At 49.9% G+C, this 27724-nt stretch overlaps 10 protein-coding genes across 12 annotated transcripts; 8 read left to right on the top strand and 2 right to left on the bottom strand.

Annotated features, from left to right (window-relative positions):
- Positions 1 to 32: 32 nt before the first annotated feature.
- PV10_08536 (uncharacterized protein) lies at positions 33 to 1968 on the top strand (the record flags this gene model as incomplete). Its single annotated transcript, XM_016373570.1, has 4 exons — positions 33 to 245; positions 292 to 629; positions 681 to 1140; positions 1201 to 1968. 4 exons carry the CDS (start codon positions 33 to 35, stop codon positions 1966 to 1968), a joined length of 1779 nt encoding a protein of 592 aa, XP_016220481.1.
- A 1559-nt stretch (positions 1969 to 3527) lies between these two features.
- On the top strand, positions 3528 to 5264 carry PV10_08537 (uncharacterized protein). Its single transcript, XM_016373571.1, has 2 exons — positions 3528 to 3821; positions 3891 to 5264. The coding sequence occupies exons 1-2, from the start codon at positions 3647 to 3649 to the stop codon at positions 5183 to 5185; spliced, it is 1470 nt and encodes a 489-aa protein (XP_016220482.1). The 5' UTR covers positions 3528 to 3646; the 3' UTR covers positions 5186 to 5264.
- Positions 5265 to 5676: 412 nt separating this feature from the next.
- On the top strand, positions 5677 to 7571 carry PV10_08538 (uncharacterized protein; the record flags this gene model as incomplete). The annotated part of the gene is made up of 1 exon (XM_016373572.1): positions 5677 to 7571. Exon 1 carries the CDS (start codon positions 5835 to 5837, stop codon positions 7569 to 7571), a length of 1737 nt encoding a protein of 578 aa, XP_016220483.1. The 5' UTR covers positions 5677 to 5834.
- A 1788-nt stretch (positions 7572 to 9359) lies between these two features.
- On the top strand, positions 9360 to 12590 carry PV10_08539 (uncharacterized protein). Its single transcript, XM_016373573.1, has 6 exons — positions 9360 to 9666; positions 9730 to 9800; positions 9861 to 10140; positions 10200 to 10843; positions 10893 to 12067; positions 12118 to 12590. Exons 1-6 carry the CDS (start codon positions 9565 to 9567, stop codon positions 12360 to 12362), a joined length of 2517 nt encoding a protein of 838 aa, XP_016220484.1. The 5' UTR covers positions 9360 to 9564; the 3' UTR covers positions 12363 to 12590.
- A 396-nt stretch (positions 12591 to 12986) lies between these two features.
- On the top strand, positions 12987 to 13933 carry PV10_08540 (uncharacterized protein; the record flags this gene model as incomplete). The annotated part of the gene is made up of 1 exon (XM_016373574.1): positions 12987 to 13933. One exon carries the CDS (start codon positions 12987 to 12989, stop codon positions 13836 to 13838), a length of 852 nt encoding a protein of 283 aa, XP_016220485.1. The 3' UTR covers positions 13839 to 13933.
- On the bottom strand, positions 13828 to 15097 carry PV10_08541 (uncharacterized protein). Its single transcript, XM_016373575.1, has 3 exons — positions 14971 to 15097; positions 14503 to 14916; positions 13828 to 14447 (listed from the first exon to the last, which is right to left on the bottom strand). The coding sequence occupies exons 1-3, from the start codon at positions 15040 to 15042 to the stop codon at positions 14331 to 14333; spliced, it is 603 nt and encodes a 200-aa protein (XP_016220486.1). The 5' UTR covers positions 15043 to 15097; the 3' UTR covers positions 13828 to 14330.
- Positions 15098 to 15985: 888 nt separating this feature from the next.
- Positions 15986 to 18186, top strand: PV10_08542 (uncharacterized protein). The gene is made up of 4 exons (XM_016373576.1): positions 15986 to 16264; positions 16320 to 16943; positions 16997 to 17176; positions 17224 to 18186. The coding sequence occupies exons 1-4, from the start codon at positions 16205 to 16207 to the stop codon at positions 18019 to 18021; spliced, it is 1662 nt and encodes a 553-aa protein (XP_016220487.1). The 5' UTR covers positions 15986 to 16204; the 3' UTR covers positions 18022 to 18186.
- Positions 18187 to 18395: 209 nt separating this feature from the next.
- PV10_08543 (uncharacterized protein) lies at positions 18396 to 20220 on the top strand. Its single transcript, XM_016373577.1, has 3 exons — positions 18396 to 18747; positions 18807 to 19307; positions 19364 to 20220. Exons 1-3 carry the CDS (start codon positions 18457 to 18459, stop codon positions 19730 to 19732), a joined length of 1161 nt encoding a protein of 386 aa, XP_016220488.1. The 5' UTR covers positions 18396 to 18456; the 3' UTR covers positions 19733 to 20220.
- Positions 20221 to 20929: 709 nt separating this feature from the next.
- On the top strand, positions 20930 to 22966 carry PV10_08544 (uncharacterized protein). The gene has a single exon (XM_016373578.1). It carries the CDS (start codon positions 21124 to 21126, stop codon positions 22804 to 22806), a length of 1683 nt encoding a protein of 560 aa, XP_016220489.1. The 5' UTR covers positions 20930 to 21123; the 3' UTR covers positions 22807 to 22966.
- A 1019-nt stretch (positions 22967 to 23985) lies between these two features.
- PV10_08545 lies at positions 23986 to 27562 on the bottom strand. 3 transcript variants are annotated; one of them, XM_016373579.1, is made up of 3 exons: positions 26644 to 27562; positions 25462 to 25834; positions 23986 to 25411 (listed from the first exon to the last, which is right to left on the bottom strand). In XM_016373579.1, exon 3 carries the CDS (start codon positions 25402 to 25404, stop codon positions 24571 to 24573), a length of 834 nt encoding a protein of 277 aa, XP_016220490.1. In that variant the 5' UTR covers positions 25405 to 25411; positions 25462 to 25834; positions 26644 to 27562; the 3' UTR covers positions 23986 to 24570. The 3 variants fall into 3 exon arrangements, with proteins under 3 accessions (XP_016220490.1, XP_016220492.1, XP_016220491.1); XM_016373581.1 differs by lacking the exon at positions 26644 to 27562 and adding an exon at positions 25901 to 26018; XM_016373580.1 differs by lacking the exon at positions 26644 to 27562 and having other exon boundaries at positions 25462 to 26018.
- Between the last annotated feature and the right edge of the window lie 162 nt (positions 27563 to 27724).

A 27724-nucleotide genomic window follows, 5' to 3' on the forward strand; every position in this document is an offset into this window, starting at 1 on the left:
TCCTCGAATCTTGCCCGACACCAAAACAAAATATGGCTGCTGCATCCTCAACCAGTGCTGCGCCGCCGCCTGAACCTCTGGACTTGGGAGAGGTGTCCCAAGGCCAGACACCTGCTACCATCAATTCCATTGCGATGCCCAGTCAAGATCCCAAAGAAGTAGATGTCTCATCTCAATCTCCACTTGATGAACCTACCCATTCACGGAGCATCTTTAGGATTGCCACTGTTATGGTCACTTTGTTTGTGAGTTCTCACGATCCTCGTTTGAAAGCGTCTAACACCTTTTCAGTGTACCTTATTCCTCTCTGCACTCAACACAACGATTATTGCCACTGCGATACCGACCATCTGCTCCGATCTTGGTTCTGCTGCTGGCTATTCATGGATTGGCGCTTCATATGTCATTGCCGCCACAGCCGTCGTGTCCATTTGGGCGAAACTGTCCGACATCTGGGGCCGCAAACCATTTCTGTTACTCACTGTGGCCCTCTACTTTGTCAGTTCCATTGTCTGTGCGCTCTCCAATAGCATGGGCATGCTTATTGTCGGTCGTGCTCTTCAAGGTATCTCTGGTGGGGGGTTGGGATCTCTGGTCATCATTGTCATTTCCGATCTGTTCAGCATAAGGTATGACTCGACCTATCGATCTTCGTCTTGATCACGCTAACATGCTTCGAGACGGCGATCACTCTTCCTCGGTCTTCTTCACGTAACGTGGGCTGTCGCCGGTGGGTTGGGCCCGGTTCTTGGGGGTGCTTTCACAGAGTATCTCTCATGGAGGTGGATCTTTTGGATCAACCTTCCCATCTGTGGACCTGCTTTTATTCTGCTGTTCATCTTCCTCGACGTTCATAATCCGAAAACGGAGCTGGCAAAGGGAATAAAGGCCATCGACTGGGCTGGGAGTGTTTGTATGATCGCCATCATGGTCATGGTATTGCTTGGTCTCAACTTTGGAGGAGCGACCTACCCTTGGGACTCACCTAAGGTCATCTGTCTCGTCGTGGTGGGCGGCTTGATGACATTTGCTTTTGTTTTCAACGAAGGTCGAATCGCTACACATCCAATTCTGCCGTTGAAGTTGTTTCGTCGCAAGTCTGAGGCTGCGTGCCTTGCCATTGGCTTTTTGCAACATTTTGTAAGTGCTTCGCAGTGTGCAAGGTGAACGAAATCGTTGAACTGACGAATATTGATACAGGTTCTGAATGCTGCAGAATATTACCTTCCCCTTTACTTCCAGGCAGTCAGAGAAGCATCCCCTTTGGGTTCAGGTGTCCTCATCCTTCCACTGATCATCACCGAAGCATTAACAGCCGTTGCCACCGGTATCATCATTCATCAGTCTGGTCGATACATGGAGTTGATTTGGGGTGGCGTGGTATTGCTTACTCTCGGGAATGGGCTATACATCACCTTCGGTGCAGCATCACCTTTGGGGTCAATCATCGCCATCCAGATCGTAGCTGGTGTCGGGGTAGGACTTCTCTTCGACCCTCCACTGATCGCATTGCAAGCTCTAGTCTCACAAGAAGACACTGCCATTGCCACAGCAACTCTGAGCTTCGTGCGCAGTATTGGGGTGTCTTTGTCAATTGTCATCGGCGGCGTCGTCTTTCAGAATGGGATGGGACTTCAAAAGTCCAAACTGCAAGACCTGGGACTGTCTGTAGAACTTGCTGACGTGCTATCAGGGCCTTCGGCCGCCATCAACATCGATCTGATCCGAACAATCTCTGACCCACTACAAAAATTAGGTGTCAAGGCAGCATACGCGCTCAGTCTGAGAAATCTCTGGATCCTCTGCACTGGCATTGCAGCATGCAGTGTATTTGCCGTGGCGCTCATCGCCCGAAAAGACTTGTCCAGAACGCATACAGAGACACGAACCGGAATCAAAGAGAAAGGAGGCAACGTACCTACAGAGCTTGTGGAGCGAGATTCTCGTGCTGCTGCAGATGGACCATAGAGGATGGCCTCCTTTGACGTGCCACAGATCTTATTGAATGCTTGGCTCGAGTGATTGAACGGTGTCTTGTCTCAAGGCTGGGGCAAAGTGGATCATGCCGTGGCCTGGGCCGGTGGCAGCCCGCTTGTTCGCTCACAATTCTCCTGCCGGCGGCGCCAATACGAGCAAAACTCCCGACGACTTCCATCGGAAGGCGTTTTGAGCCCCACAGAGGCCAGAACAAACTCTTCCAGTTACGAAGGCCTTCCGATATCAGATGCAAGTAGATCAAGTTGTGGGAGAGGCAAAGTATGTGTGCAGCTGGCAGGATGTCCAGTGACACCAAGAGAAAAAGGTCAATGTGGTCAACTCATGGCGCCATGACCTTGGTTTCCCTGGCAGAAGATATTGCACATTGGTGGCCGTTGGTCGTCCTCAGTCTACCAATCAAGACTAATGATCACCCCGAAACTTGTATACTCTCGGTCGGTTGATCTCATCGGCAATCTCAATCTCACCACTACTGTCATTGACCACGGGGTTTGCCAAGTCAGACATGGAAGCTGAGATGGAAGCCACGTTTTCGGGACTGGTGAACGGCACTGGATGCCAACCGCTTGGTATCGGCAGTTGGATGACTTTCTGGGGTAAAGATTTGTTTTCTCCCATCTCTTGGTTCAACGGATCCGAAATACGACAACTTTGCTGTACATCTGCACAATCTCCCACACGTCAAGAAAAATAGGCATTCCAAAACTGTCTGTTGACAGGCTTTGAAGTTGCAAAAGTGATGTAACCCAAGCCCCAAACCAAGGGCCAAGTTCTCCGCCGAGACCGGCCTGCACTTCCCTGAACCAATGTCGATACAAAGTCCATCATGAGCACATGGCGGAACCTGAGCTTTCTGGCGAGGGGAAAGAGGCGGAGATGCTTGGCATCAGACTTGGCAAATGGGACAAATACATCATCCCGCAATCTCGGCGTGCAAATCTCTCCGCTAGGACAATTGATATCCCATTAAGGGGGGCGTATCGGTACTTGACTGACGCTGTTCGATACAGTGCATACCCGACCCTTTGGCGGTTCCACATTGTGCAGCAGATAAGTGAGCTGGTGTGAGCCAGTCGCGCCGGTCTTGGCCGTTTTCTTCTCCTTGATCGCAGTTGGGCATTGCGGGGTCCCCAGACCATTGATTAGCTTGGCATTTCCTTGTTAATTCTGGGGTGGATCATCTTCCGCAAATGGCTATCGTATCGGTTGTATATGGTAGTATCAGATATGGGCAATGTTCGAAACTGGACCTAACATGATCGAAAGTTCATGAGAATCAGAGTAAACGAGGCTCTACAAGGTAGGTGACAGGTGACATTACCAGTCAAGATAGAGCACGACAAAGGTTTTAGAACGGATGAAAGTCATATTGGAGAATGAGATTCAAGGCATGGCAAGCTTGGTGCCAATCGAAAAGTGGCTCCGGTGGCTCGTCCTTTTCTTGGAGGTCGAGTCAACAACCTGATGTCCACCGGAGGACCCCAGACTCTATAAACAGGGTTTCGACACCGTCGGTCTTATCAATGCATTGGCAAAGAAGGATATAAGTACGGGGCCCTGTTTCCCCAAAATCTGGGGGAAAGCAAGAGCCCCATCACTCTCTGTGTACAAACTAAAACCATATCACAGCATACGTCCATAAGCCATCATGTCAAATCTCGAGAAGAAGAACGACTCGGATAGCCCCGATGTCGAGGCTTTGGAGAGGCCAGATGTATCCGAAAGGGTGGACAAGATGACGGAACGAAAGCTCTTAAGCAAGCTGGACAAACGTATCGTCCCCGTCATCATGTGGATGTATCTCATGAACTTTATGGATCGAGGTGTGTGAGGACTATAATGTTCCCGTCTATGATGGATGTATATGACGGTCCAAAACTAACTGCTATCAGTGGCTATTGGCAATGCCCGTCTGTATGGATTGGAAGCCGACTTGGGTCTTGACGGCGAACAGTTCCAGATTGCCGTCAGCGTGCTTTTCATCACCTACTGCATGTTTGAGGTTCCCTCCAACCTGATCATCAAAAGGATGCAACCTGCTCGTTACTTGGGAGGTCTAGCAATTGGATGGGGTCTCGTGGCCACATTCTCTGCCTTTGTTCAGAACTTTGCTGGCCTCGTCGCCTGCCGTCTCCTACTTGGGTTTTTCGAAGCGGGCATGTTTCCCGGTATCATCCTTTACCTATCTATGTTTTACAACCGAAACAGCATCGCTCTTCGAAGTGCCTACTTCTTCTCCGTCGCCGCTATTTCAGGGGCTGTGGGCGGCTTCGTCTCCTACGCCATTGGCTTCCTCGACGGACGACATGGCTGGCTTGCCTGGAGATGGGTGCTCTTGATCAATGGTATCCCATCGATCGTCACCGGTCTAGTCATCCCTTTCGTCCTGCCCAATTCCGTCGAGACGTCTAAGTTCTTGAGCGACGAAGAAAAACGCCAATTATATGTTCTTCGACACACCGAGGTCGGTCAGACGGTCTCGGGCCAGCAACTACACAAGGCAGATATCATGAAAGCCGTCAAGGACTGGACCACTTACGGCTATGCCTTCTGCGGGTTTTGCCAGAACATCATGCTGTACTCATTCTCGACTTTCCTTCCGACAATCATCCTCGACATTGGCTCGTGGACTAGACCAGAAGTCCAAGCCCTGACTATTCCAATCTACAGTCTTGGAGCCATTGCGTTCTTGATCATGGCTCGGATTGGCGACATTACAGGCAAGCGCGCCATCATCATCATTCCCTTCAACTTTATAGCCATTATCGGATACATTTTGCTTCTATCCAACGCTGGTACCGGCGCCAGCTTTACCGGGTGTTTCTTCATTGGCATTGGCGTTTACACAGCCGGTGGCATGGCTCTCACGTGGCTGACGTCCAATTGTCCTCGTTATGGAAAGCGAGCCTTCTCTAGTGGGTTCCAGTTGACCATGGCCAATGCTGCCGGTGTTCCTGCACCGTTCATCTTTGCCAATTCAACCGCTCCAAGGTTCATCCAAGGATATTCCACCACCATTGCTGCTTTGTGTTGCTCTAATCTTATGTTTTTGACACTGGCACTCTACTGGAGACGCCGCAATAAGCGCAGAGATGCCGGTCTAGAGGACTACAAGATGGAAGGCAAGACAGAAGAAGAGATCATGGAAATGGGAGATGAAAGTCCACGCTTCCGATACATGTACTAGTTGAGCAGATCATCATTCCTGAATCTCAACGATCTGGGATCAGAGGACAATCGAATTGTGGATCGACTGGATATATGGCGTTGGTGAGATGTCGAGTTAAGTCACCTAGATCGACCCTCACATCGTAGCAAGAATATAGGATATGGGAGACCAGATAGAGCTGGATAGCGAACCAACATTTTTCAATTCTCAACATTTCAGAACTCTCTTGATACATCAATATCCATCATACTGCAAGTGATTATAGAGTTGACTATCAATCACGTGAATATAATAGTTGGGGTTGCGGTCGCCGGTGCCAAGAGCGATCCGCCTTTTAATTCTCCATTCTGCGTACTTTTGAGATCTTTGGTTACATCGTTGATATACAGCAAGACTAAATCAACACCTCTACTTCTTGTTTAACACTGGTCTAGGAGTCCAGAGACTTCCAACTTCATCGTTTCGTTCTCATTTTCACCGACAGAGTAAGGACAAGCCACACAATCTGACCCCGCCACAAAATCTCTGGGCCGTGAGCTTGGCTCGAAGATTCCGCTCCATCAATCATTTGTCCGGGCAGATAGCCCGCCTTGTCCCAAGACAACACAAGTTGATTTCAAGTTTCTGAGCATCTGAACCATCGGACCGTACCCTCAATGAAATTCTTATGAACACAACCGGAACAGTGGACCGGGCTAGACCAGTATGCACTGCCAATGCCAAGGAGTCGATATGGGGAGCAGTGGACGAGACGACCTTCCGGACACATCTTGTGGAACTCGAGCAATTGACCAATGCAGTGCCCGTGGCACCACAAGTATTTTCTGCAAATTCATGGCTCCAGCGAGACGACGTCTCCGATACGTTGAAACACGGCAATTATTACACTCTGCAGCTTCATGAGGAACAACGACTTGCCGATGACTTTGCCGCCCTGGCGTCCGTTGACCAAGGCGCCCAGAGCGTCTCGGCGGCTTGTGTCGAAGAACAGATGTGCGATTCGGGTAGTCGCAGGATCACGATCCGGCTCGCTGCCGTGGATGCTCAGATTGATGGGGCTTCGGAGAGGGTGTTGCGTCGTGTATGTGATGATCTGGCTGGACATGCGACGAATGTCATTTCGGCTGCTGAATTGAGCTCAGCCTCGGGGTCAGTCTCGGCCTCAACCTCATCCGATGACAATGGCATTGACGCCAATACTGCCATCTGCTGCTCCAGGCTCTTCGACCATATCGTTCGTCTCCACTCACGCCGTGTCCTGGCACGCCTCCGGTCTTCGAAATGGGAAAAGCCACAATTCCTTTCACGCACGCACAAGAAGCCTCTTCGGCAAGATCTCCCCAATCTCCTTCATCGAGTACAATTTCTATTCACCAAGAAAGAAAGCTCAACACGGAAACAAGTGGAGGCTGAGATCTCAGCCTTGGCTGCAGTGTATGAAGAGTTTGAAACCACACCGGACACGTCGGCTTCCGACACAGTCGACATGGACTCTCAAGCTATCGCTGGTGAGCAAGAAGGTGAGACCGAAATATCTCGCATCAAATCCCTCATCCAACAGAGCTACCAGTTCTGTAAATCCCCGCACGTGAGGATCTATACGCAACGTCTCGAAGCCGCGACTTGTGCGTCAGCGTCGGCGAGGTCGTCTGATCCAACTAAGCCAGCGAAACGCGTAACGCCACAAATGTCGTCGGCGCTTAAGACGTTGCATCAGATTGAGAAGATTGCCGCTTACTATCGCATTGCGAGGTCCCTTGTGGATTTGGCGACACGTTATCCAAAGCTGTTTGTCAATGGTCTTAGTCTCGTCAGTCTGCGGCCATACGCTAGTGTGCCGTCCAATATTAGCTATGAACCATGGGCCAAGTCGACACATGTGCATGCTGAAGTCCAGTTGGCTGTGTATTATGATATGGTCCAGGAGGAGGCTAGAAATTCGTCTGACACAGGTTCACCTCGTGTGTCTACACCCACACCAACCACCATCATCACCACCACTGAACCAACTACCTTGGCGCCACGCACCATCGGTGCCAGCAAATACCTTTGTTTCCTGTGCCACCTGTTCCTAACCTTGCACGGATCCTTCTTCCCCGCTACCACCCACGGCAGGCTCTATGATCAATGGACTATCCCCGACTTGTGCGAATACTCGCCCGAAGTGAGACTTAGATATCGAGAGATCATTGCAGCAATGGATCGACATGTGTGCAAGAGAACAGAAGAGGTGACTGCCACTGCGGTTCAAAGCCAGACACGGTCGCAGGAACCTACAGCTCTGGATGGTCACACGAATGCAACCACGGGGCGAGCTAAGGGTCGAGGTGATGGGGCAGTGTGGAAGTGGAGAGCGGAGCCCATGACTAGCAGGGAGAATCTGATCTTGGGAGATGAAGAGTGAGGATGTCTACGGAAAAAATCCTGAGAATGCTTCTTGTGAACCGAATTATGCAATGACAATATGGAATGATAGTTGAACTACATAGACTTCACTATGATGATTTCATTTCTAAGTGCAAGGTTCACCATTCCTAATCTATGAATGATGGCCGTTCTGACCTTGTCATACTCACCTATATCTATCTACACCAATTGACTTGGAAGTGCAAAAACGGCGACCTAGCTCCAACTGATTTCCATCTGAATCAGCCATTTCATGTAGACTTGGCATTGATGTTGGTATCGCCGAGTACGCCAAAGGAGAACACCGACGGTGCTGGTAGTGATTGGGGGAGGGGGACGGCCTGGTAGATATGTTATTCGTAAAGCATTCGGGGTGGAAAGTACATACACTGGATCGGGCGACATGCTATACAATGACGCCACGTCACTACCATGACCTGTATTTATGTAATCACTCATAGTGTATGGCGCTGGCATGGGTGGAGATCGGCTTGGATCATACTGAGGTGCGTAACCTGGCAGGGCAGGACTGAATGAGTTGACCTTGCTGTTCGTGGACATGCGCTTACCTGGGTCCATGTATTGTCCTTAAATGTGTCGGTAAGGCTCATATGTCATCGAGTGGATGGTAGTGTGGCTTATCGCTGGTCGGTGTTCCTAAGGGGTGTTGACATTCGTTTCTGGGATCTTCGACCACACAGTTATCGAAGAATCTGATTCAGTCGTGAAGCTGTCTTGAGTCAGCACCACTGCTGCTCCGGAGGCAAATGCCTTGAGCAAAAGCCGCACATTGCTCTTTTGGTCCTCCAAGTGGCAGTCTGACAACACAAGAGGTCACTTTGAAATGCAGAGAAATGGCAAATCAACGGTAACAATCGAAATCGTGCTTGCGAAGAACAAAAGAAGTGCGCTGGGAGATTAAGCGATGGCCAAAGTAGGAGAGGCAATGCAGACTCTGGTTCATGTGTAAAATAGGCCACAACAGCTAGTGGGTAATTGTGGCATTGAAACCCAGGGAACTTCTTAGGCTCATGTCTGCTCGGTTTTGGAGCCAGTGAGCCAGTAACTACATGAGGCTGCAAGGGTGGCAGGAGTCTCCCAAACCTTGACCGAAAGAACCAGATTCAACGGGACGAGAGATGCCGACGCGTCGAACAGTAAGGAGGTCGCCCAGGGCTGACTTGTCAACTGGTGCTGTGTCGGGAATATAACAACTTCAACAGCCACGAAACCACACCAATTATTCAATGTTGAGGGTTGAGGTGATTAAACTGAGGTAGCCAGCGTGCACACTTACCTCGAGAATGCGAGATCGTCAGCATGGCTTGCATCTTGTCCGAGGGATGATGGATGAAGGCCAAACATATATGTGATAGGCTGATCAGGGAGTCAAGGATAGGCCTGCATGTTCTGCCTACCGGAGGCTGGGAGAAGTTCTCCTGTGGCTGCGTAGATTTTTTAGGTGTCGGGCATATGTACCAGTGAAGCCACATGAATCCATTGAAGCAGAACAACAGCCGGATGGAGATAAATCCCGTGTATCATGAGATAGAAGGGAGTCAATGGAGGTTGAATTAAACTTGATGCATATGTTAGAGGAGGAAGGTACTTGTAACCGTTTGGTCGCGCCATCTCCAAGTGAAGTAGCTGAGGTTATGGCGTGCCTTCCTTTCGTTTCCCCACCACTCCTTCCCAAGCATCCAATGCCAAGAATTTGGCAGTCTCGTGACCTTTGTATCGGATCATGCATTGCTGCATCTTGAATTTCTTCCCCGCCAAACGTCGACTTCGCCTATCGTCGCGATTTGTCCCGCTCTTTGCATTGTACGAGCTATTCATTCTTCTCTCCTCTTCTGATGCCACGAACAGGACGCCATTGTCGTTGATGGCACCAATCAATGCTGTCGGATAGTGTCTTCTCACATAGAATATGAGGAGTCTCCTTGCCCCCATCTCATTTCAAGAAATCTCATGCCTCGTACCAGACCAACATGAACATCCAGTGGTCTGATAATGTCACGAATCCGCAAAAAGCGAAACGGCGCTCTCGTGTGCAATCTGCTTGCCAGAGGTGTCGACGACAGAAATTAAAGGTTGGAGACTCGGCAACGCAAAGGCAAACCCATGAATGGACCTATAGCTAATCAAAAAAATAGTGTGATGCTGATCGTCCCTGCTCATTATGTGTGCGCTCGGAAGTACCTTGTATATCAGATGCTCCAGAGCGGTAAGTCTACTTGAGCCATTGATTGCGCATTTGCCGGACTGTCGGATTCTGACCGATTAGTGCACCAAGGCGAAAGCGACAGAAGCGCGTCCATCCGTTGCCAGAGGTTCCAGCCAACGCCAAGCGGGATGGTGATTTGAGCGTCAAGTCACCGCGGCTCAACACAGAATCGACCTCATCTCACTCGAGTCCTACAAGCGACAACGATGTTCATGTTGTGGATGTGGGCCCAGGAGATCCGTCAGCGGGCACGAAGGAGCCCGTTAGCTTTGATCAGGTGTCGCCCGATGACCCCCAGGCATATGTCGAACGCGTGTCCTCGGTCGGCTTCACACAACAGGTAATTCCTCCATTTCCAAAAGTCAGATCCATACGAACCCCGAATTTGACCTCCAATAGATTATCGATAGCTTCAGTCCGGACACAGTACTGGTAGCCTCAACTTCTGCTTTGCCTGGAGGTATCAGAGTTCCTGAAGCTCTCAAGAGCAAATTAAAGGATGAAATTCCACTAAATCAGGTGGTGGGCTTCGAGCTGCCACCTAAAAAGATCACGGATTACCTCCTCGACTCGTATCTGGATACAGTGCACTGGTTCATGTGCCTATTCCATGCACCGACCCTACGCGTCACGTACGAGACTTTGATGACCTCTCGACGATGCCCACGATCTCGCTCCAATCAGGTCATCTTCATACTGGTCCTATTATGGCTTGGAGCAAGATACGCTAATGTAGACGATGTTCGACGCAAGTTCCCCAACTTCGATCTGGACAAATTTGAGACCCAGGCGCTCAAGGGCGTCGAGGACAACATGAATGGTCTTTATGAAGCAGCTGGCCTCGAAGCTGTCCAGGTGTGCTCCTTGCTTGGAAGCTACTACGTCTACAATGGACGTCCCAATTTGGGCTTCATAGTCCTCGGTGCTGGTCTTAGATGTGCGCAACTCATGAATCTCCACAAGGAATCTTCATGGCGCAAACTTCCTGACATCGTCAAGGAGGACCGTCGACGAACGTTCTGGGCACTATATATCCTGGACTGGTGAGTCAGTGGTTGTGCTCTTGTTTTCATTTCTAACATGAAATTATAGCTTTTGTGCAATGACCTATGGTCGTCCACAGGTGATTGTACCTGGTGAGATGGACGTCAAATTCCCTGCCAACATTGGAGACTCCAATATTACCCACCCTGCCTTTAGATCGACTGCGAGAATGCCTGATGGATCAGTCGAAAAAGTTACGACCTTCTCATATGTCAAGTACAAAGTCAAATTGTATCAGATCTCTTCGTCTCTTATTGGCGACGTTTATTTTCATCGGAGCTCTAATATCGCTGAGCTAGCCAGCAGGGTGTCTCGAATCCATGACGAATTGGTCAGCTTTCGCGACAGTCTCCCTCCTGAGATGAATTTAGAGGAGCTCTGTCGCGACCCTTCGGAGCCGGCCACGGATGAAACACGCCCATTCTTGCTGCAAGCTCTCGCTTTGCAGATCGCGTACGACAATATCCAGATACTCCTTCACCGACCATTGTTCTCCCAAGATCTGAGAGACTTTAAGCCTTCGGCCAATGACATCGCTAAAGATCCCGGCTACCTATCAGACGGAAATGAATCATTAGGAGGAGGACCTGAAGCTAAGCAGGATGTTCATGACATCCTCGTATCGAGTCGAGACAACTGCTGGGAGTCAGCTATCCGGTCATCGAAACTCGGAAAGTACCGCCAGCCTTTACTCCTCGCTCGCGAGAGACATGCGGCGGCTTTTCTCGGCATCAACCTTTTCACAGCTGGGATGGTCCTTTGCGTCGTTGCTCTGTCACGACCTCTTTCATCACAAGCTCAGATCGCCAAGCAGGCAGTTGCGCGAATCATGTCTCTCTCGCGATTTCTTTCGACTAGAGTCAACATCTCAGGAGAAACGACCAAGATCCTGAAAGACCTCGTACGGTTGATTGGCAACAAAGAGATTAAAGCCATGCTTGCTGATGCTGAGATGCTGGAGCCTGAATCCAAGTCAAGATCAAATCGACCCTCAAAACAGACTTCATCACGAACAACTCGTATTAACGAAGCACGACCTGTCACATCGACGTCCCAACAAGGGTCTCTAGACGACCTGCCCAAAGCGATAGATCTCAATTCGATGGATCTGCAACCTGTGAACAACGAGATCCTTCCGGACTTTGGAACGATTGATACTACGTTACAATTCCCCGGCTTCGAGAATATGGATTTTAACAATGGTATCTATAGTTTACAGCAAGGTATGTGGCATGATTCAAACACAAGCAAACCAGACTGACTCTTTTCATAGCAATGTTCCCACCTTCGACCAACCCAACGCCTGAAACGGCAGCTCCAATTCTCGCGGACGGGGCTCAGATGGATCCATGGAACGTAGACTCGTACAACAACGGCAACACGACCACACAAGCCCCATTCTCCACTGACAGTGTTGGCAGTGAGAGTGGTGGACTGATGGGATCTGACCCGAGCTTGATGAACACAATGGGCCAAACATGGTTGTGGGACAGTTTCTCGCCCAATGTCTCGTGGTAAGAGGGGGAGGGTGAAATTCAGTTGAGTTGCATAAAAGTCCCACAAATGAGTATCAAGTTTGAACCTCTGGAACGTCTCACTAGGAAAAACGGGTATGTGTCGGAGCAAGACATGCCATCATCTCAAGTGGATACGGTAGAGAACACTTGAAACCAACGTGGCAGAAGACACGATATGCTCTGCTCAAGTAATGCCATATAGTCCTAATGATCTACCGTGAATTTCTCACTCCCCGCAAACCGCAATTCAGAGGTTCGTCAGAAGTCGTGATTCTTCAACGACGTGAAACCTCGCCTTTCGTCGCGTGGCGTAGTAGCTCTTGTTCTATTCCAATTCGATGAGGTAGCATATACTTTGAAGAAATCAGTGTCTCCATCTGCATACCACGACCCCGGAATCGCCTGTTACGTGTAAGCCTGACAAAACACCACAATCACAAACAGTCATCTCGAACAGAAATAAAGAAAGGCAGCCCACAGGCCCAGGCAGGAGATGAAATACCATATCGAGAGCTAAACCTCTCTCACGAGCCGTGTGTCGAGACACCAGGTCCGTCAGCGCCCAGGAACCTTTTCCACACGGTACCCGCTCCTGTTCTCGCTGATTCCTCAACTATCATCAAACATGTCTACATCCAACTCCTCCCTCCCCCGCCTCCCCCCAACACACACTATATCCCGCCGCCCAATCCTGCACCCCGCCATCGCCGATCCACACGCTGGACCCACGGTCGCGAAATGCGTTTACGTATCACGCCGCACACCTCTCATGAGCGCAGTCAAGCGCGTCAAGAAACTACTAGCACAAATCGAGAAACGGGCATCTGACCGCGCCAAAGGCGAAAGAGGATCTACCGCTCCATCTCGAGGCCGAGGCCGAGGCCGAGGGTCGGGCCAGCCGCCTAGTGTGCGCCAGGTGAACGCGGTGTTGGCGAGAGATGGCGAGGAGGTACTAGTGAAGGCGAGTGGTCGTGCGATGGATCAGGCTTTGAAGGTGGCGGAGTGGTTTCGTGAGAGGGAAAAGGATGTGCTTTGTAATGTGGATGTGAGGTATGGGAATGTGGCGGTCGTGGATGATATTGTTGAGGTGGAAGGGGGGAGCGAGGCGGATATGGATGGTGACGGGGAGGACGATGGGGATAAGGAGGGAGAAGGACAGTCATCTGAGATGTTGGGCATGGATCCAGGTGAAACAACACTTGAATTGATGGGCGATACTACGGTAACCTCTGTCATCGAGGAAACAGTATTTACAGATCACAACAACAACAACGACGAAAACGAGAACGACAACAAGGATCAGGATCAGGATCAGGATCCCACGAAACCCCCACACCAGCAAGACTCAACTGAACCGGTTAATAACACAAGAAAACGCAAACGACGAAAACGACCGGTATATGATGCAGACGATATACCAGAAGCGAGAATGCGGTGGATTAAAACAATCGAGGTGGCTGTATCGCTGAGGACATAAAAGAGGTTTTCATTCATGATTTCGTTCATGCCTTGTACATTGCTGGTCTATGGTTGTATTATGATACCCTGGAGGAGTCTGGGCTTATGTTAATGGAGGTTATAGTGCTAGTGGATGAACTGGCACCGGTAGCAACCATTTTGCTGAATGTGTTGACTCCTAAATTTGGTCGAGTGGACCGTGAGCTCGAGACACTGTGTTCCTGATTCCCTTGATTCAAGTGTCTGAACTGGTTGCGTGGTGCTGCTACTCGGTTGATGATTCGATTAGCAGCCAAGCAGTTCACTCCCTGGACCACAAGTGTGGCAGTATCTTGTCCTTCTACTTCTAACATAGGTTTGAAGCTTTGCGGAGCGTGGTTGATAGATCGTGTTCAACGTTGACAGGACCGGTGTCAAGTTAGTGTGAGATGAAATGGAGAAGGCGGTACAGAGACACCATCGGCTCCTAGCGACGCTGTGTCTAATGTAAAAGGGCGGTGGTGGTGACTGATCATGTCTCGGCTGGTGCAGGCTTCCTATAGGAGACTTTTTCCACTGCTACAGTCTCGTTTCCGTTGGGGTCGGTGCGTAATTGGTAGACGTATAAGACGAGGACATCTCCTTGGATCTAGATGAAGTTAGACTTGAGATTTGGGAGGAAGAGGGATCAGCAATCAACTCACGTCCATCAGGCAGAAGGAGGGTATGGGTTCTTCGTCGATCGCGGCCCATGACGTGCTGAAGGCGCCAGTCGCACTACCAGGATTGACAAAGAACTTGCCTTCCAACTCATATGCCTCGAACTTGTGGGTACCACCCCAGAGAAGGACATCAACATCCATCTGCCGAGCAGCAATCAACAAAGCGTCGGCATCTCCTTGTGGAATGATGGTGTGTCCGTGAGTAAAACCAAATCGAAGTCCTCCATGTTGCACGACTTTGGACAGGGCTAGGTTGGAGGCTTCAGTGTCGAAATCTCCTTTGACCAGGTGTAGATCTGGGGCGGTTTGTCGCAGGAAGTCGTATGTTTCTTTGTCGGTGAGATTGCCTAAGCAGATTACCTGACCAATCTTTCCAGGAGTGAGCAGCTTGCGAAACTAGGTAGCCAAGTCAGTGTTTGGTAGGTGATGAAGGTCGATGGCGCGACTTACTTTTGCAGGAATATCCGGAGCCCTGTCTGGAATGAACAGGTCGCCAATGACAAGCACCAGCCTCGAGGCCATTGTTATAACGAGTGTGTGGGTTGGTGAGGGCAACCCAAGGTTGCATGTGAGGAATGTCTCGTCAGATCCACGATCGCAGTTGATGTTCCGCCGGTTTGATATCAGGTGCCTGGACCAAGAATTAAGATGGGAAGGTTAACCGGGAGCCTAGAAGGCAGGGAGGCTGAGGGGGAACAGCCACTCGGGGCATTAAGAGGTCGAGACCCCTCAATAGTTACGGATGGGGGAGGGGATCACTGAGGGGGACAATTACAGGCATGTCAGGGATGGATTGGGGGCCGAGGGGGCCGAGGGGGCGCACTGGGGGGCCCGAGACTGTCAGACTCGATGATCGACAAGTACAATGACAGGATAATCATCAACGGACATGCCACCCGCAGATCATCGAGTCCCTGAACAGCCCCCCGGGCACCTAACCACCGAACCTACAACTACGATAGTTATTGAAGCCTAAAAAGGGGCAGAGAGGTCTCATGGCCGTCCAATTCTATTCATCTCTACGCTCATAATGCAAAATCACACTGCTTGAATGCGGGTGTGCGACAGTACCTATAGATCCACAAGCTCATAGGCTAATAGGCAACGGTGTCACTCCACCTCCAATGAGTTAGGGGCAACCCAGCTCCCTAACTGCAACAGGTAAAGTGGCACAACCATGAGGCATCAAAGCCCGAGGGCCTCGAGGTCTTTCCCCGCGAAACGTTCAGCAACGAACATTCGGCGTTCATCGTGGGTTGGCCACAAACGGTGTAAACCTCGTCTGATCTCCCATCTTTTAAGCCCTAACGCTGCTTATGGCTGACTTCACAAACTTCCTTCATCAAGCTATTCTTCATCGTTCTCGCCAACTGTATCTAACACTACAATTTTGGACCCCTGCATACCTCTCCATCAATACCAACTCGCCCGCGCCTTGCAATCAACGTCCTGACCAGCCTCTAAATTTGCACTCATTTTAGCCATCTTTTGCCCTTTTACGTTTGGTGCAACACATGCTCAACAACATTGACGGCACCATGACGCACCTTTCTTCAGCTGTTGGGCGATCGAACCATGCTTTCTATATATGAATTGGAAGCCCCAAAGTCCAATTAGCCCTCATCTATTGCGCCTTGAGTGACTCGACAAAACATCCCTTTCACAATCAGACCTGCCCATCGTCATGGGTAACATTGGCAGGTCTAGCACAGGCTGTGGCCTCTGCCGAAAAAGGAAGATCAAGGTAAGTGCACCAGTCGATCAGCACGCCTGTCCCCATCGTCTCTGACCACTCCAAGTGCGACGAAGGCAAACCAGGCTGCAAACGATGTGCTCAAATCCGAAAACCATGCCCAGGCTATCCTTACCAAGTCCAACTGGAGATTCGCTCTCCGGCAGCAGGTTCCGCTGCCGGGCCAAGTCGTCAGTCTTTGGCTCCTGTGCCGCCCATATTCGTCCCAGCCAAGTCCAAGACCTCGCCGGCCCCCATCAAAGCGGATGAATCTCAGTATTGGTCTGAGGAGGTCAAGCCCGAGGCTTCAGCAGAAAAGATCCCTCTTCACAAACTTGCCCCTGCTCATACTTCTATCACACCTCCACCACGTTATGACCTTCACCACCAATCTCTTTGTTTCTTCCTGAACTTGTTTTGTTATCAGGCAGGACGACTCTACTCCTTCCCAGTCCTCGACTTCTTGCCGTCCATGTTAGAAAAGACCGCACCTTATTCGAGTCTCAGTTTGGCAGCCAATGCTGTCTCGCGCATGACTCTAGCCGACAGATACAGCGGGACAGATGTCAGATTACAGACCGGAAAGGAATATGGCTACGCTCTAAAGTCAACCAAGGCAACAATGCTCGACAGCTCTGCCACTATCCAAGATGAAACCGTCATTGCCGTCTGGCTCCTCGGGCTCTATGAGGTATGTGTCCTGTCTTGACCTGGCCAAGCGACGTACTGATACTCGCACGTCAGCTCATTAGTGTGGTCTTGACACACGGGCGTGCCTCCATCGGCTCATTGACGTCTGAAGAGGAATGGCAGTCTCATATCTTGCATGTAAGAGGCGCCATGAACCTCCTACGACTAAGGGGCATGACCCAGTTCGACAACCCCGTCTCAGAGAAGGTGTTTCGTATATTGAAGGCAGCGATTGTAAGCACACTGTTCTTGTTCCTTGACCCATAACTGACAACTAGCAGCAACTGCGTCTGTTCATCCTGACTTCTGTCACTGGCAAGGAGTTTGACGACCTGGAAATCGACGTCTACCAGGAAGAACATGAGTTTGTGCCTTCAGAGACCGCCAACAAGGCTACTCGATATTTCCACCGAACGGCACGGCATCTCGAAAAGATCAGACTATTCCTGGCTGCAAAGCCTTCCAAACCAAATCAAATGAAAGATTACAAATCCTTGGCCAGAACGCTGATCCAGTACGGCCGGGACTTGGACGACAGCATGACTGACTGGTGCAAAGATGAGCCTGGGTGGGACATGATGAATATTCGTGCTGCAACCTCTGGCACCATGTGGGCGTTCTATCCTTCACATGCAGTGTATTACTTCTACAGCTTCTGGATTTTCCTCTACCACCTGCGCTTTCTCACAGCACGTGTCAAACTATACGAAGGATTGATTGAGCTGGTCAAGCTTGACCTGGACGGCAAATCGGCCGAACCAGGGAAAATGTCGTCATCGATGAAGTTGCAGCTCTTGGAATTCCAGAAGATGATCCAGACAACAGCTGGGGATCTTATTGGGCTAACTGCGTATGCTCTTGGCGACGTGACGCCGATGGGACAGTTCAACTCGACCATCTCTCGGCACAGTCCCACGAATGGATCACAAGAAATTAATGTGATTGCGACGATGCAACTGGTAATCCCCTTGAAGATGCTACAGAGATCAGAATATCCAACAGCGACACAGAAAGGGGCGGTCGACTTGGCCATCTCTCATATTGGCGATGGATTCCGGCGGCAGCCTGTCGGATTTTAACGAAGGGAAGGCGCCTGAAGTCATATGAGGTGGCCAAATGGATGATGAATTATGATTGTTATATATGAATGCACGACGATGGCATGGGCCTTTTGTAAAGCGTGCGGGAGGATTATAGTCGGTTTGTCATGTTATATACCCCTCCTAGGTGTTGTAGGAATGCACGGTATGCACCTTTCCGAGATTTGATCCTTTGATAATAAGATGAATATGAAGGAGTCTCATGTCCTGGGGCCATGAGTCACCAGGGAGAAGCTTTTGCGCTTTGAGATATAAAGTAGAGCGGAGCATGTCAACAGCGGGGCATATCTCCTCAGCTGCAATGCAGTGTCACCTCGTCTCTAGACTCTCCGCATGAATCATAGTTATTACGACTTTAACTCACATTCCAACGTCTGCTAAATTGCTGTGGTTTTTGCGATCGCCCCCCTCATCATGGCGACTTTGCAGGGTTCCGGCGTTCCCAAACTCAAGGTTGAGTCAGTCGACCAAACGATCAAGCCAGAACCCATGGACGAAGACGACTCTCCACCTTACATGGACGTCGACGATGAAGATGGGTATGAAGAGGACATCGGCGACTTGGATTTCTCACGTGTCCAACAACCGCTATGGCTCGGTCATGTTTCACGGTCACTGTGGGCAGCTTTAGACGATTTCAAGGACGACGCCGAGATTGAAATTGGCACCATCAGAATCGAAGGCGCGGAGAACAATCCTTCGAGGGTATGTCTTGAATCTTACATTACTGACTGTATCACTAACCACAATGTATCACCATGTAGGTCAGCTTATTACTTAACGGACTTTCTCAGTTCCAAAAAGAACCCAAAGAATATATCCTCTCAACCCCTCCCGTGGAGAAGGTTCGGTCTCGACGCCCCGGCCAGTCCATGGTTTTCTCTGAGAAAGACCTGCCTGGTTTTAAGCCGCGAAATATTGGAGGGCCTGGAAAGGTCGACTCGGATGGGACACCATTCCAGGGTCGCTCCAATCTTTACGACAGCCACAAACGCGAACTGCGGAAGAAGGAAAACAAAGGTCGTTTTGTACCATATGCGCGACGCCCGATTCCCAAACAGACGGCTATCACAGGCACGGTGACCAAAGAGTATGAGTTGACACCAGTCAAGAATGAGGAGTATTTCGCCCTCGAAGCCAGACGGGCAGCAGAGATGCTCAAGGTGGCCGAGAAGGACACTTCGGTCTTTGCTACTGGCGACGAAGATCCATCCAAGAAACACATTCCATTCATGAGTTCAGCAGACAAGGCTAGTGCAATGAGGGTAAGGACATGTTGTTTTGTTGAATGCAGGAGTCTTCGACTAATCACACAATGCAGAATGCACAAGCTCGCCGACAAGCTCAAAAGGAAACGCGGGCCGCGCGTATCGACAAACCAATCCTCATCGACAAATTACTCGATCTGTTCCGTCAACACCGAATCTGGGGTCTTCGGGACCTCAAATCAAGAGTCAACCAACCCGAGGCGTATCTTCGCGAAGTTCTATCAGAAATAGCCTTTATGTGGAAAGCAGGCGACTTCAACGGCAAATGGGAATTGAAACCGGAATTCAAGAATGACTCGTTGTTACAAAACCCAGCAGGCGGTCAAGTCGCACCCAAGGCCGAAGACTCGGACATGGATCGCTCGGGAGTGGATGAGGGAGATGATGATGAGGATGAGATTTTGGAAGACGTGGAACCTTAGAAAGCACCTATCGATTCTCACGATTCTATCGAGAGCTCAGTGCTCTCTCGTTCTCTTCCTTGACCCTAAACTGGGTTTGGCCGGATGGTTTATCCATGTGTGTCCAAAAAAGATCTGCAAGCAGGTTACGGTTGTTGTGCATTTGCAACAAGCATCATTGGCATGATTTGGCGCGGATATTGGCATCAGCGGGCGTTTACTATCAGGTTCCATGGATTTACGATAGTCGGGAGAAGGTGATATCCGGAGAATCACTTTTGGGAACCACAAGGACTGGATACATGACTTTGTACGATACCCAGGCGGGAAAAGGTCTTTGAAACGGCCGAGAAAGGGAGATAGTGACATTGGAGCCGTGAAGCCATGACATTGTTGTTGATGTCGTTCTGGTAGAAAGACGCAGTGCATCCATACTCATCATATGTATGTTATGTATGTATGTACTGTTTGGCGATCACTGCCCACCAATAATACATCATCAAATCCCCACCACACAGGTCAGGTCCAGAATGCGACTCGAATCGAACCGAATCGAGACTTGAATCTAGACGCCGGTAGAGCAGAATTGCCGGCCAATGTGGCGTTCAGAGTTGTAATTTCTCAATCTCTTTTAATCTCGGTTGATGTGGAGTCTGGTGCAACACGTGACGGGGTTGGTCTCCCACTCTACACACGCCGTGATCCTACAAACTCCATTCTCCCTTCTCCCTTCTCCGTTTGTCGTCAAAATATACATGGGGACACGGTCAGTCCAAGCTTCTGACAAGCGTCCTTATCAATGCTACCGACTCGCTACTCCAAGCTTGGACACGTCAAAAACAAGCGACAGATATACGTATGACATATGTATATACGTACTCCGTACAGAGAACGAGCATGTTGAGCCAGCATGTGTTTGTCTTTGGCTTTTGTGTCCATCTGTCTTTGTCTAGCAAGTTTTGAATTTGGACATGATTGAAAGTAGCAGCCAGCCAGAGTCCAGACATGAGCGGGTGGCTGATGGTGCCTAACACAGATCCAGCCGTGCCAGCTCAAAACCTTGAATGGTGGCGCGTTGTCTATCTTTTAGCGGCGACACATCCCAAACCCCCTGAAAGGATAGCCATTTTGAATGCCCGTTTCAGTTCACCCAATTACCCGGCTTTGTCTGCTTGTTGGCAACGGTAATAAAATAATGTCACTGTCACTGTCAATGTCATTGTGTTGTGCTGTTGCTATTGCTGTCGACCGTATGTGCTAGCACCTCGTGTTCGACCCGTGTCAACAGCCATGCTTGGAACGTCATGCTAGCTAGCAAGTATTCATTCAGCCTTGTTACTTGAATGCTTTCAATGGACTGGAGGGGTATTGATTGGTAGCTGATCAACTTTAGAATTTCAGCATACCGCATCATGTCTCTCCCAGCTGGACCTGTCGAGACGACCGCAATGACTCCAATGATTGAGCCTGATGAGCAAGACTCGTACTCGGATCAGATCTCGTCACTCGAAGATGAGCTTGATGAAAAACTTGATCCGGGAATACATGATTCCCAGGACCCCGACATCATATCTACTACTACCCTGATTCAAGGTGTCGACAACACCCTTTCCATTTCCTCTGGGGACGACGACACCGAAACTACACCTTTAGTCGTCCAACATTTCGACTATGATGAGTATGAGGATGAAGAAGAAGACTTGGATGTGCCACAGCCAATCGCACTTCCCACACAGGATTTGTCCCGATGGCAACGCGTCAAACACACCCTTCGACCCTATATCCCATCATGGAAGTCCCTCCTGCCAACATATATCATCACCAGCCGAATCTCATCAGCTGGTGATCGGCCAACCGCATATCTCGATGCCCTACGAGGCTACGCCGCTTTCGTGGTATACATTTCCCATTTGTGGTACATCTTTATGCAAGACACATGGCGTCGATATCCCTTTGTAAGCACGCTTTTCAGCGGAGTTGGATCAGTTTCACTCTTTTACATCATTTCTGGGTACGCACTTGGCCACGGCTTATTACTGGAGATGCACAGGATGGACCACGCACGAATGCTACACCGACTGGCATCATTGTCATTTCGACGGTACCTCCGTCTCTACGGGAGCTGTGTCGCCGCGTTCATCATTGCGTTCTTCCTAGTCCGACTCCGGATATACAATGGAGTCGACATTAAAATCCATCAAGACTCCATTCTGGCTCAACTACGTCATTGGTTTACCGATGTGTTCAGATTCTGTAACCCATTTGCACCTGGCATCAACGACATTGTCTTCAACGGGTCGATTGGGTCGGATTATCTGCCACAGCTATGGACTATTCCAGTCGAATTTCGTGGGAGTCTGTTTTTGTTCTTTTTCTGCACCGCCATTCTCCGATTAACAACACGAACTCGCATGATCCTCATGTGGGTCGTCATGATTGTTAGTTACTGCTGGCAGGCGGTGTATATTGCAGAATTCACGGCGGGGTTATTCATCGCTCAATTATCTATTTGTCGCAATCCTCAGCGACTCCTCCTCCCAACGACGACGACGACGATGACAGAAAGTTCATCCGAGAGACCGGCTAGAAAGAAACAATCATGGCCCGCCAAAATTCTCCACTTCTTCCTCTTCATCATCGGATTCATCCTATTAGGAGAAGTCGACTTCGGCCGAGCCGACCTCCGCCTCTGGGGTCCATTCCCCTGGCGCTATCTCAACAAAGTGATTCCCTTCTGGTGGATCGACAAAGCCGAATACCTATTCTGGCTGGGCATTGGAGGTTTTATGCTAGTGTACGCTTTGGAATTTGGATCTGGGTTACAGAAGCCCTTAAAATGGACTGTCTCTCGCTATCTAGGCGATATCTCTTTTGGTCTTTATGCGATGCATCTGCCTTTTGGTCGAGGTATCAAAGAATTGTACCTTGACCCGTGGCGAGAATCTCATCTGGGTGATTCATATTGGGCGCATGCCTTTGTTACGATTGTCATTACCTTCATTGTCATCACCGCGGCGGACTATTTCACGAGAATTGATCGGTTTGTCATTCGCAGTGGGAAGAGATTACAGGGCAGGATGTTCACCAAGTGGTGATGAAGAGAAAAGAGGGCTGGCTCGATATACTGGACAGGGCAAAGGGTCGGAAATCAAGTTTGACTACTTCTCATTTGACTCTTGACTGATCTCCATATATACAGCATATATTCTGCACACCTACACGAGTTCTAATGAAATCATCATCATTATCGTCATATCATCATATCTTCATCATCTGGATAAATGTCAAATAGTTAAGGACTTGTACTAATAATCAAGTGCAAATAATGTGTGTTAACGAACACCAGTACAACACGGCCGCAGATAACCAGGTGTGTCAAAATTAGACGCCATATCATAGTAGGTATCTTAGGGAAGTCTGCATGTAGGTAGGTAAGTACTGTACATGCATACATAGAGATGATAGATCATCCCTCCATACCTACTTAGTAAGTATGACAACATTGTCGTGACAACCCTAACCAACTACCCTGACTACGGTATACTACGGAGTATATATGTGACAATGTACGTCTAAACAAGTTATTAGTTCTATTTCTGCACCAAAAACAATCCATGCAGATGATTGGCTACCTTGCAATCAATGTCGCCACGAAAAGAAGGGCCCCTGATTATTTGTAACCGAGGAAGCTATTGGTATTGGCAGATTGACAGACTGGCACGACTGGTCAGGTTGATTGAGAATGGGTGGGTTGTGATCGACGCAGGGGGTTGGACTTGGACTTTACTTTTTAGGCATAAGATTGCGTACCCTTGCAGAGTTACCCTTAGGGGGGGATCCATATTCTTGCATTTCATGATTGAAAGCGTGTAAGCGTGCATGTTGGTAAGGAGGACTGCTACGGAGTACATTGCTACGATTGAGTAGCGCGTACTCCGTAGAACCATATGGCACTACGGAGTACTGTACATACGCTACGAGAGTACCCGTCCGGCATGGCATGGCATGGCACTACACTACCGCCCGAGACCCATCCAGTGATTAGCACTTGAGAAGGGCATTATCTGTAGTGGACACGGTGGAGTTACCAGCTACTACACTTCAGTACATATATCCGATTATGGTATGTGCTATTTACGTACTCGCTCATCTCGCTGCTCACACGATCTAATCTGATGAAAGATTGATGATCAAAAGGGGGAGAATAAAAAATCAAGGATCACAAGATCAAAAGATCAAAGATTCTATCTATCTACATGGACACTATACAATGACCAGGTCTGTATGTATGTAGTGCTAGTGTAGGTTGGATCTATTTACCTCTTGAACATGAGAAAAAGAGACATTGCAATGATGAAATATATACATTACCTCCATGCTTGAGATGTGTTCCTTGGATATCTTTCTTGGTCGCGCAAATTCCAACTGCAAAATTGCTCGCTCAATCCGCTTTTCATGCTCTTTCCAAAAAGGGGAATATAACGGACGAAGTGGAAAAATGAAATCAAAAGGGAAAAAAATCAAGGGTGAGCGAGAGAGTTCCAGATCTTCGAGGGGAGGTCTTCTGTTTTTGTTCTCCTTTCGTGGTTTTGCTCTTTCAAATCTGAACCCCCCTCCCCTTCCTCCCCAAGCAAATGAATTCAAGAACATCCACGCATAGATGCAAGTACCAGTGGATGAGAATGCAGAAAAAAACCAGTGTCGTTCGTACATAGAAAATGCCATCACAGTAATGTGGGTTCCGCTCATGAAAAGCCGTAGCTCGCTCGCCATTTGACAAAGATTGATATCACACACCTCCCTCTCTATCTTTCTCCTCATTCCTCCTCCCTCCAATCCAAAGAATGATTGACTTCCCCCTATGATGGGAACGCCCTCAACGCCATGCCGGAAAGAGTCGAAAACACCAAATTCGTGGCACGTCCTCTTGCCTCATTCTGCAAAAAGGTTCTCACTAATCCTTGCTCCGATGACAGTTCACTTTGACCCGCCTGTTTGGAGCCCAATAACATGATGCTGTAGATGATGTCGCGATTTTCTCGCTGGTCACGATAAGGCTGGATCTGCCGTAAAGCGGCCAATGATACTCCTGAGCCGTCAGTGGCCTGGTTGGCTGCTGCCATTTCCACCAGCTTCCAAAATTCGTCGGCTCTTCGCGAAACTTGCTTCTCAAACACCCCCATCTTGGTCTCTGGTTCCGTCTCGTCCTGATGGACAAATTCGGCAAGAGACGCGGTAGGGTTGGTCAACGGCTGAGCGGTCAAGATTGCACCCAACGCCTGGCACCGTCGTGCCAGCTTGTCAGCCTCCTCCCCTGCGTCGTGGTCGGACCGGACACATAATTCCATCAGCATCCAAGTCACTCGAGCTTCTTGGCTGGCCAGAGAAGCATTGTCCGTCGAGGGATTATTTCCCTGGTTACTAACCAGGGTCAAGTACGCCAAGACACTACCGAGGCGACTACGGTCGCTGAAGAGTAATTGGAAGCCTCGAGTGGAAAACCACTTGGAGGAGCCCGAGTCCAGCAGCTTGTCCAGACTGGGTGCAAAGTTGTTGTCATACCACCGGTGGATTTCATCTTCATTGGGGATGGAATCCGGCGGGATTGGAGGAATATTGGGGATGCGAGTGCCCGGGATCGTACAGATGGAGTCAATCGTCCGACTGGCCGGATGCGGTTCAATGTCGGCCATTACTGAACTGTTCCGAGATTAGCATCGTCCACGGTTGATGCGAACCAAAAGACGTACGACGTCCAGGTGTGGGATAGGAATATCCGGGTTGGGCAATACCATCCAGGTGGTATGGCTGATTGAGATGAGGTAACACTTGTTCTGGTGGCCGTGGGAAAGGATACTCTTGGTGATCTCGAGGACTGTTATTGATCACGTTCGAGCTATGATTTGACACCGGTGGACTGATAGGAGTGGCGACAAATCTCCTTGATTGATGGTTGATTGAAGTGGAAGTAGGGGTACCGCCACTGTTGTGACCAGGTGCAGAGGACACGGGTGGCGCAGGGTGAATGGAGTGTGGCCCCTGGGCTTGAAAGACAGGATCGTAGCCTTGACACACACGTTTGCTCTTCATGCAATTTCTGCATTCAGGTCGACCTTCGTCACACTATTGAGAAAAGTGATGGTTAGCGACATGTAAGGCTGCAAGAATAGAATCAAAAGAAAGACGAGCCTGACGAAAGCCCAGGAGTTCGGCTTCCAGGACCAGGTGAGTGGTTGGCGGATTGGCACTAGTCAAAGAGTGGTGTGGGTTGTTTCGCTGGGATCAATGATTCGCGTCGAGACGCAAGATTGCCAGGTTGGCAACAAAAAAAGAAACCAGACAAAAGAAGACGGAGGGGTAAGAGGGTAAGAGTAACCTCGTGACTTGCGACTGCCGTGGTGGGGGAAAAGAATGACAAAAAGGACACGGTGTGGGGAAGCAAAGCGCTTGGGTGGCTTTGGTGGGTTGTAAACTTGCAGGTTGGAAAGGTTGGAAGGACGGTAGAAGAGGGCCACCAAAAGCATAAGGCCCGGCCATGGCTGAACGGCCGCCCGTAGCAGCTGGGTTTAGGCTCGGATTAGGGGGGAACCCTGCGCCCGCGCCCGCGCCCAGTGGCCTGGGATCTTCGTCCTGGGACCTGGAACTGCGCGTGGTTGATTGACAGCCCGGGGAGCCGCAAGGCGCCACAACTCACCAAAGCGGCCTCCGTTGCGGTCTCCAAAAGCCCCAAAAGTGGAGTGAATGCCGTGTAAACCTACCCGGTCCACCGCCCTTGTGCAACTGCCCGAGCCGCCAACTTTGGAGTTTGGGAATTTACAGCCGTTGGATTTCAAGGGCCATGACAGAATTTATGGCAAGGCTGAACATGCCATGCCACACGTGGATGAAAGAAAAAAAGACTAATCAAGAAACAAAAAAAATGCAACACTTACTTTAATGCGTCGCTTTCGGCAGGTCAGACACCCGGTTTTGGTGCGCCTTTTGACTTCCTTGGCCTTGTGTCGAGTCGGGGCAACAATTAAATTTGGATCGGAGGTTGAGGGCAGAGGCATGCGCCCGGGCATATGTTGGTAGGGAGCGGGCATTCCAGGATAGATAGGCCGCGCATGCATGTAATCGTGGACCATGGGCGGCGGTGGGGGAGGAGCAGGTCGGACAGCATAGGGATATGGTAGTGGTGGTAGCACACGGGGTGCGGCCGGGGGAGGTGGTGGTAGTGGTTGTACCACGTCTGGTGAAGTTCTTTGAATCTGCTGGGCATTGAAGTCGATGCTGCTAATGGGTGGAAGGCTGATGGAGGCCGACATTGGCTGCAAAGACCCCGACGTAGTATACTGATAATTCATGGTGCCGCCACCCCAGTCTTCCTGATACCTCTCCAGCGCTCAAGTCGCAAACACAGCACAGCGCGGCGACCAGATGGGCGCCCCGACAAATGCTGACTCGAAAATAAAGATGACCGCAAGTCGATGGTCAACACTTTTAATGGTGGGCCGTGTGGTATGTTTGGCCAGCAACAAGGTTGATCCACGGAGTCCCTCTTTTCGACAGATTTGCGCAAGTCGAGTGCAACGTCCGGGGTCGAATCGATATGAAATGCAACAGCCAGGATTATTGAGCGGGCATCACCTCATGGCCGGCGACAACGTTGGCCTCGACGTCTTTGATACAGGCGATGGGCACAATAGGCACAATATTGCAGACACACCAGTGAGGCGGAGAGGGGACGAGTAATAAACAAACAAAAGCGAGAGCATTGAAGATGCAAAGCAGGTAGGCGAGGCAAAAGAACAATACGAAGTGAGAAGGGACACCCTAGATGGCTCCAGGCATGGGCGCGGATGACTCGAGAACCGAGTGAGAGGAGCGAGAAAGTCAGGGCGAAGGCAAGACTGCATCAAAACCTGGTGGTGTCGGCGTCGGCGCGCCATCCTGGAGTAACTTAGTAGCATGACTGTCTGCTCCATGGTGGAAAGGTACTAACCACGATGGTCGCAAGCAGGAATGAATCTA

The sequence above is a fragment of the Exophiala mesophila genome (genome assembly GCF_000836275.1).
Source record: "Exophiala mesophila strain CBS 40295 unplaced genomic scaffold supercont1.6, whole genome shotgun sequence".
NCBI lineage: Eukaryota > Fungi > Ascomycota > Eurotiomycetes > Chaetothyriales > Herpotrichiellaceae > Exophiala > Exophiala mesophila.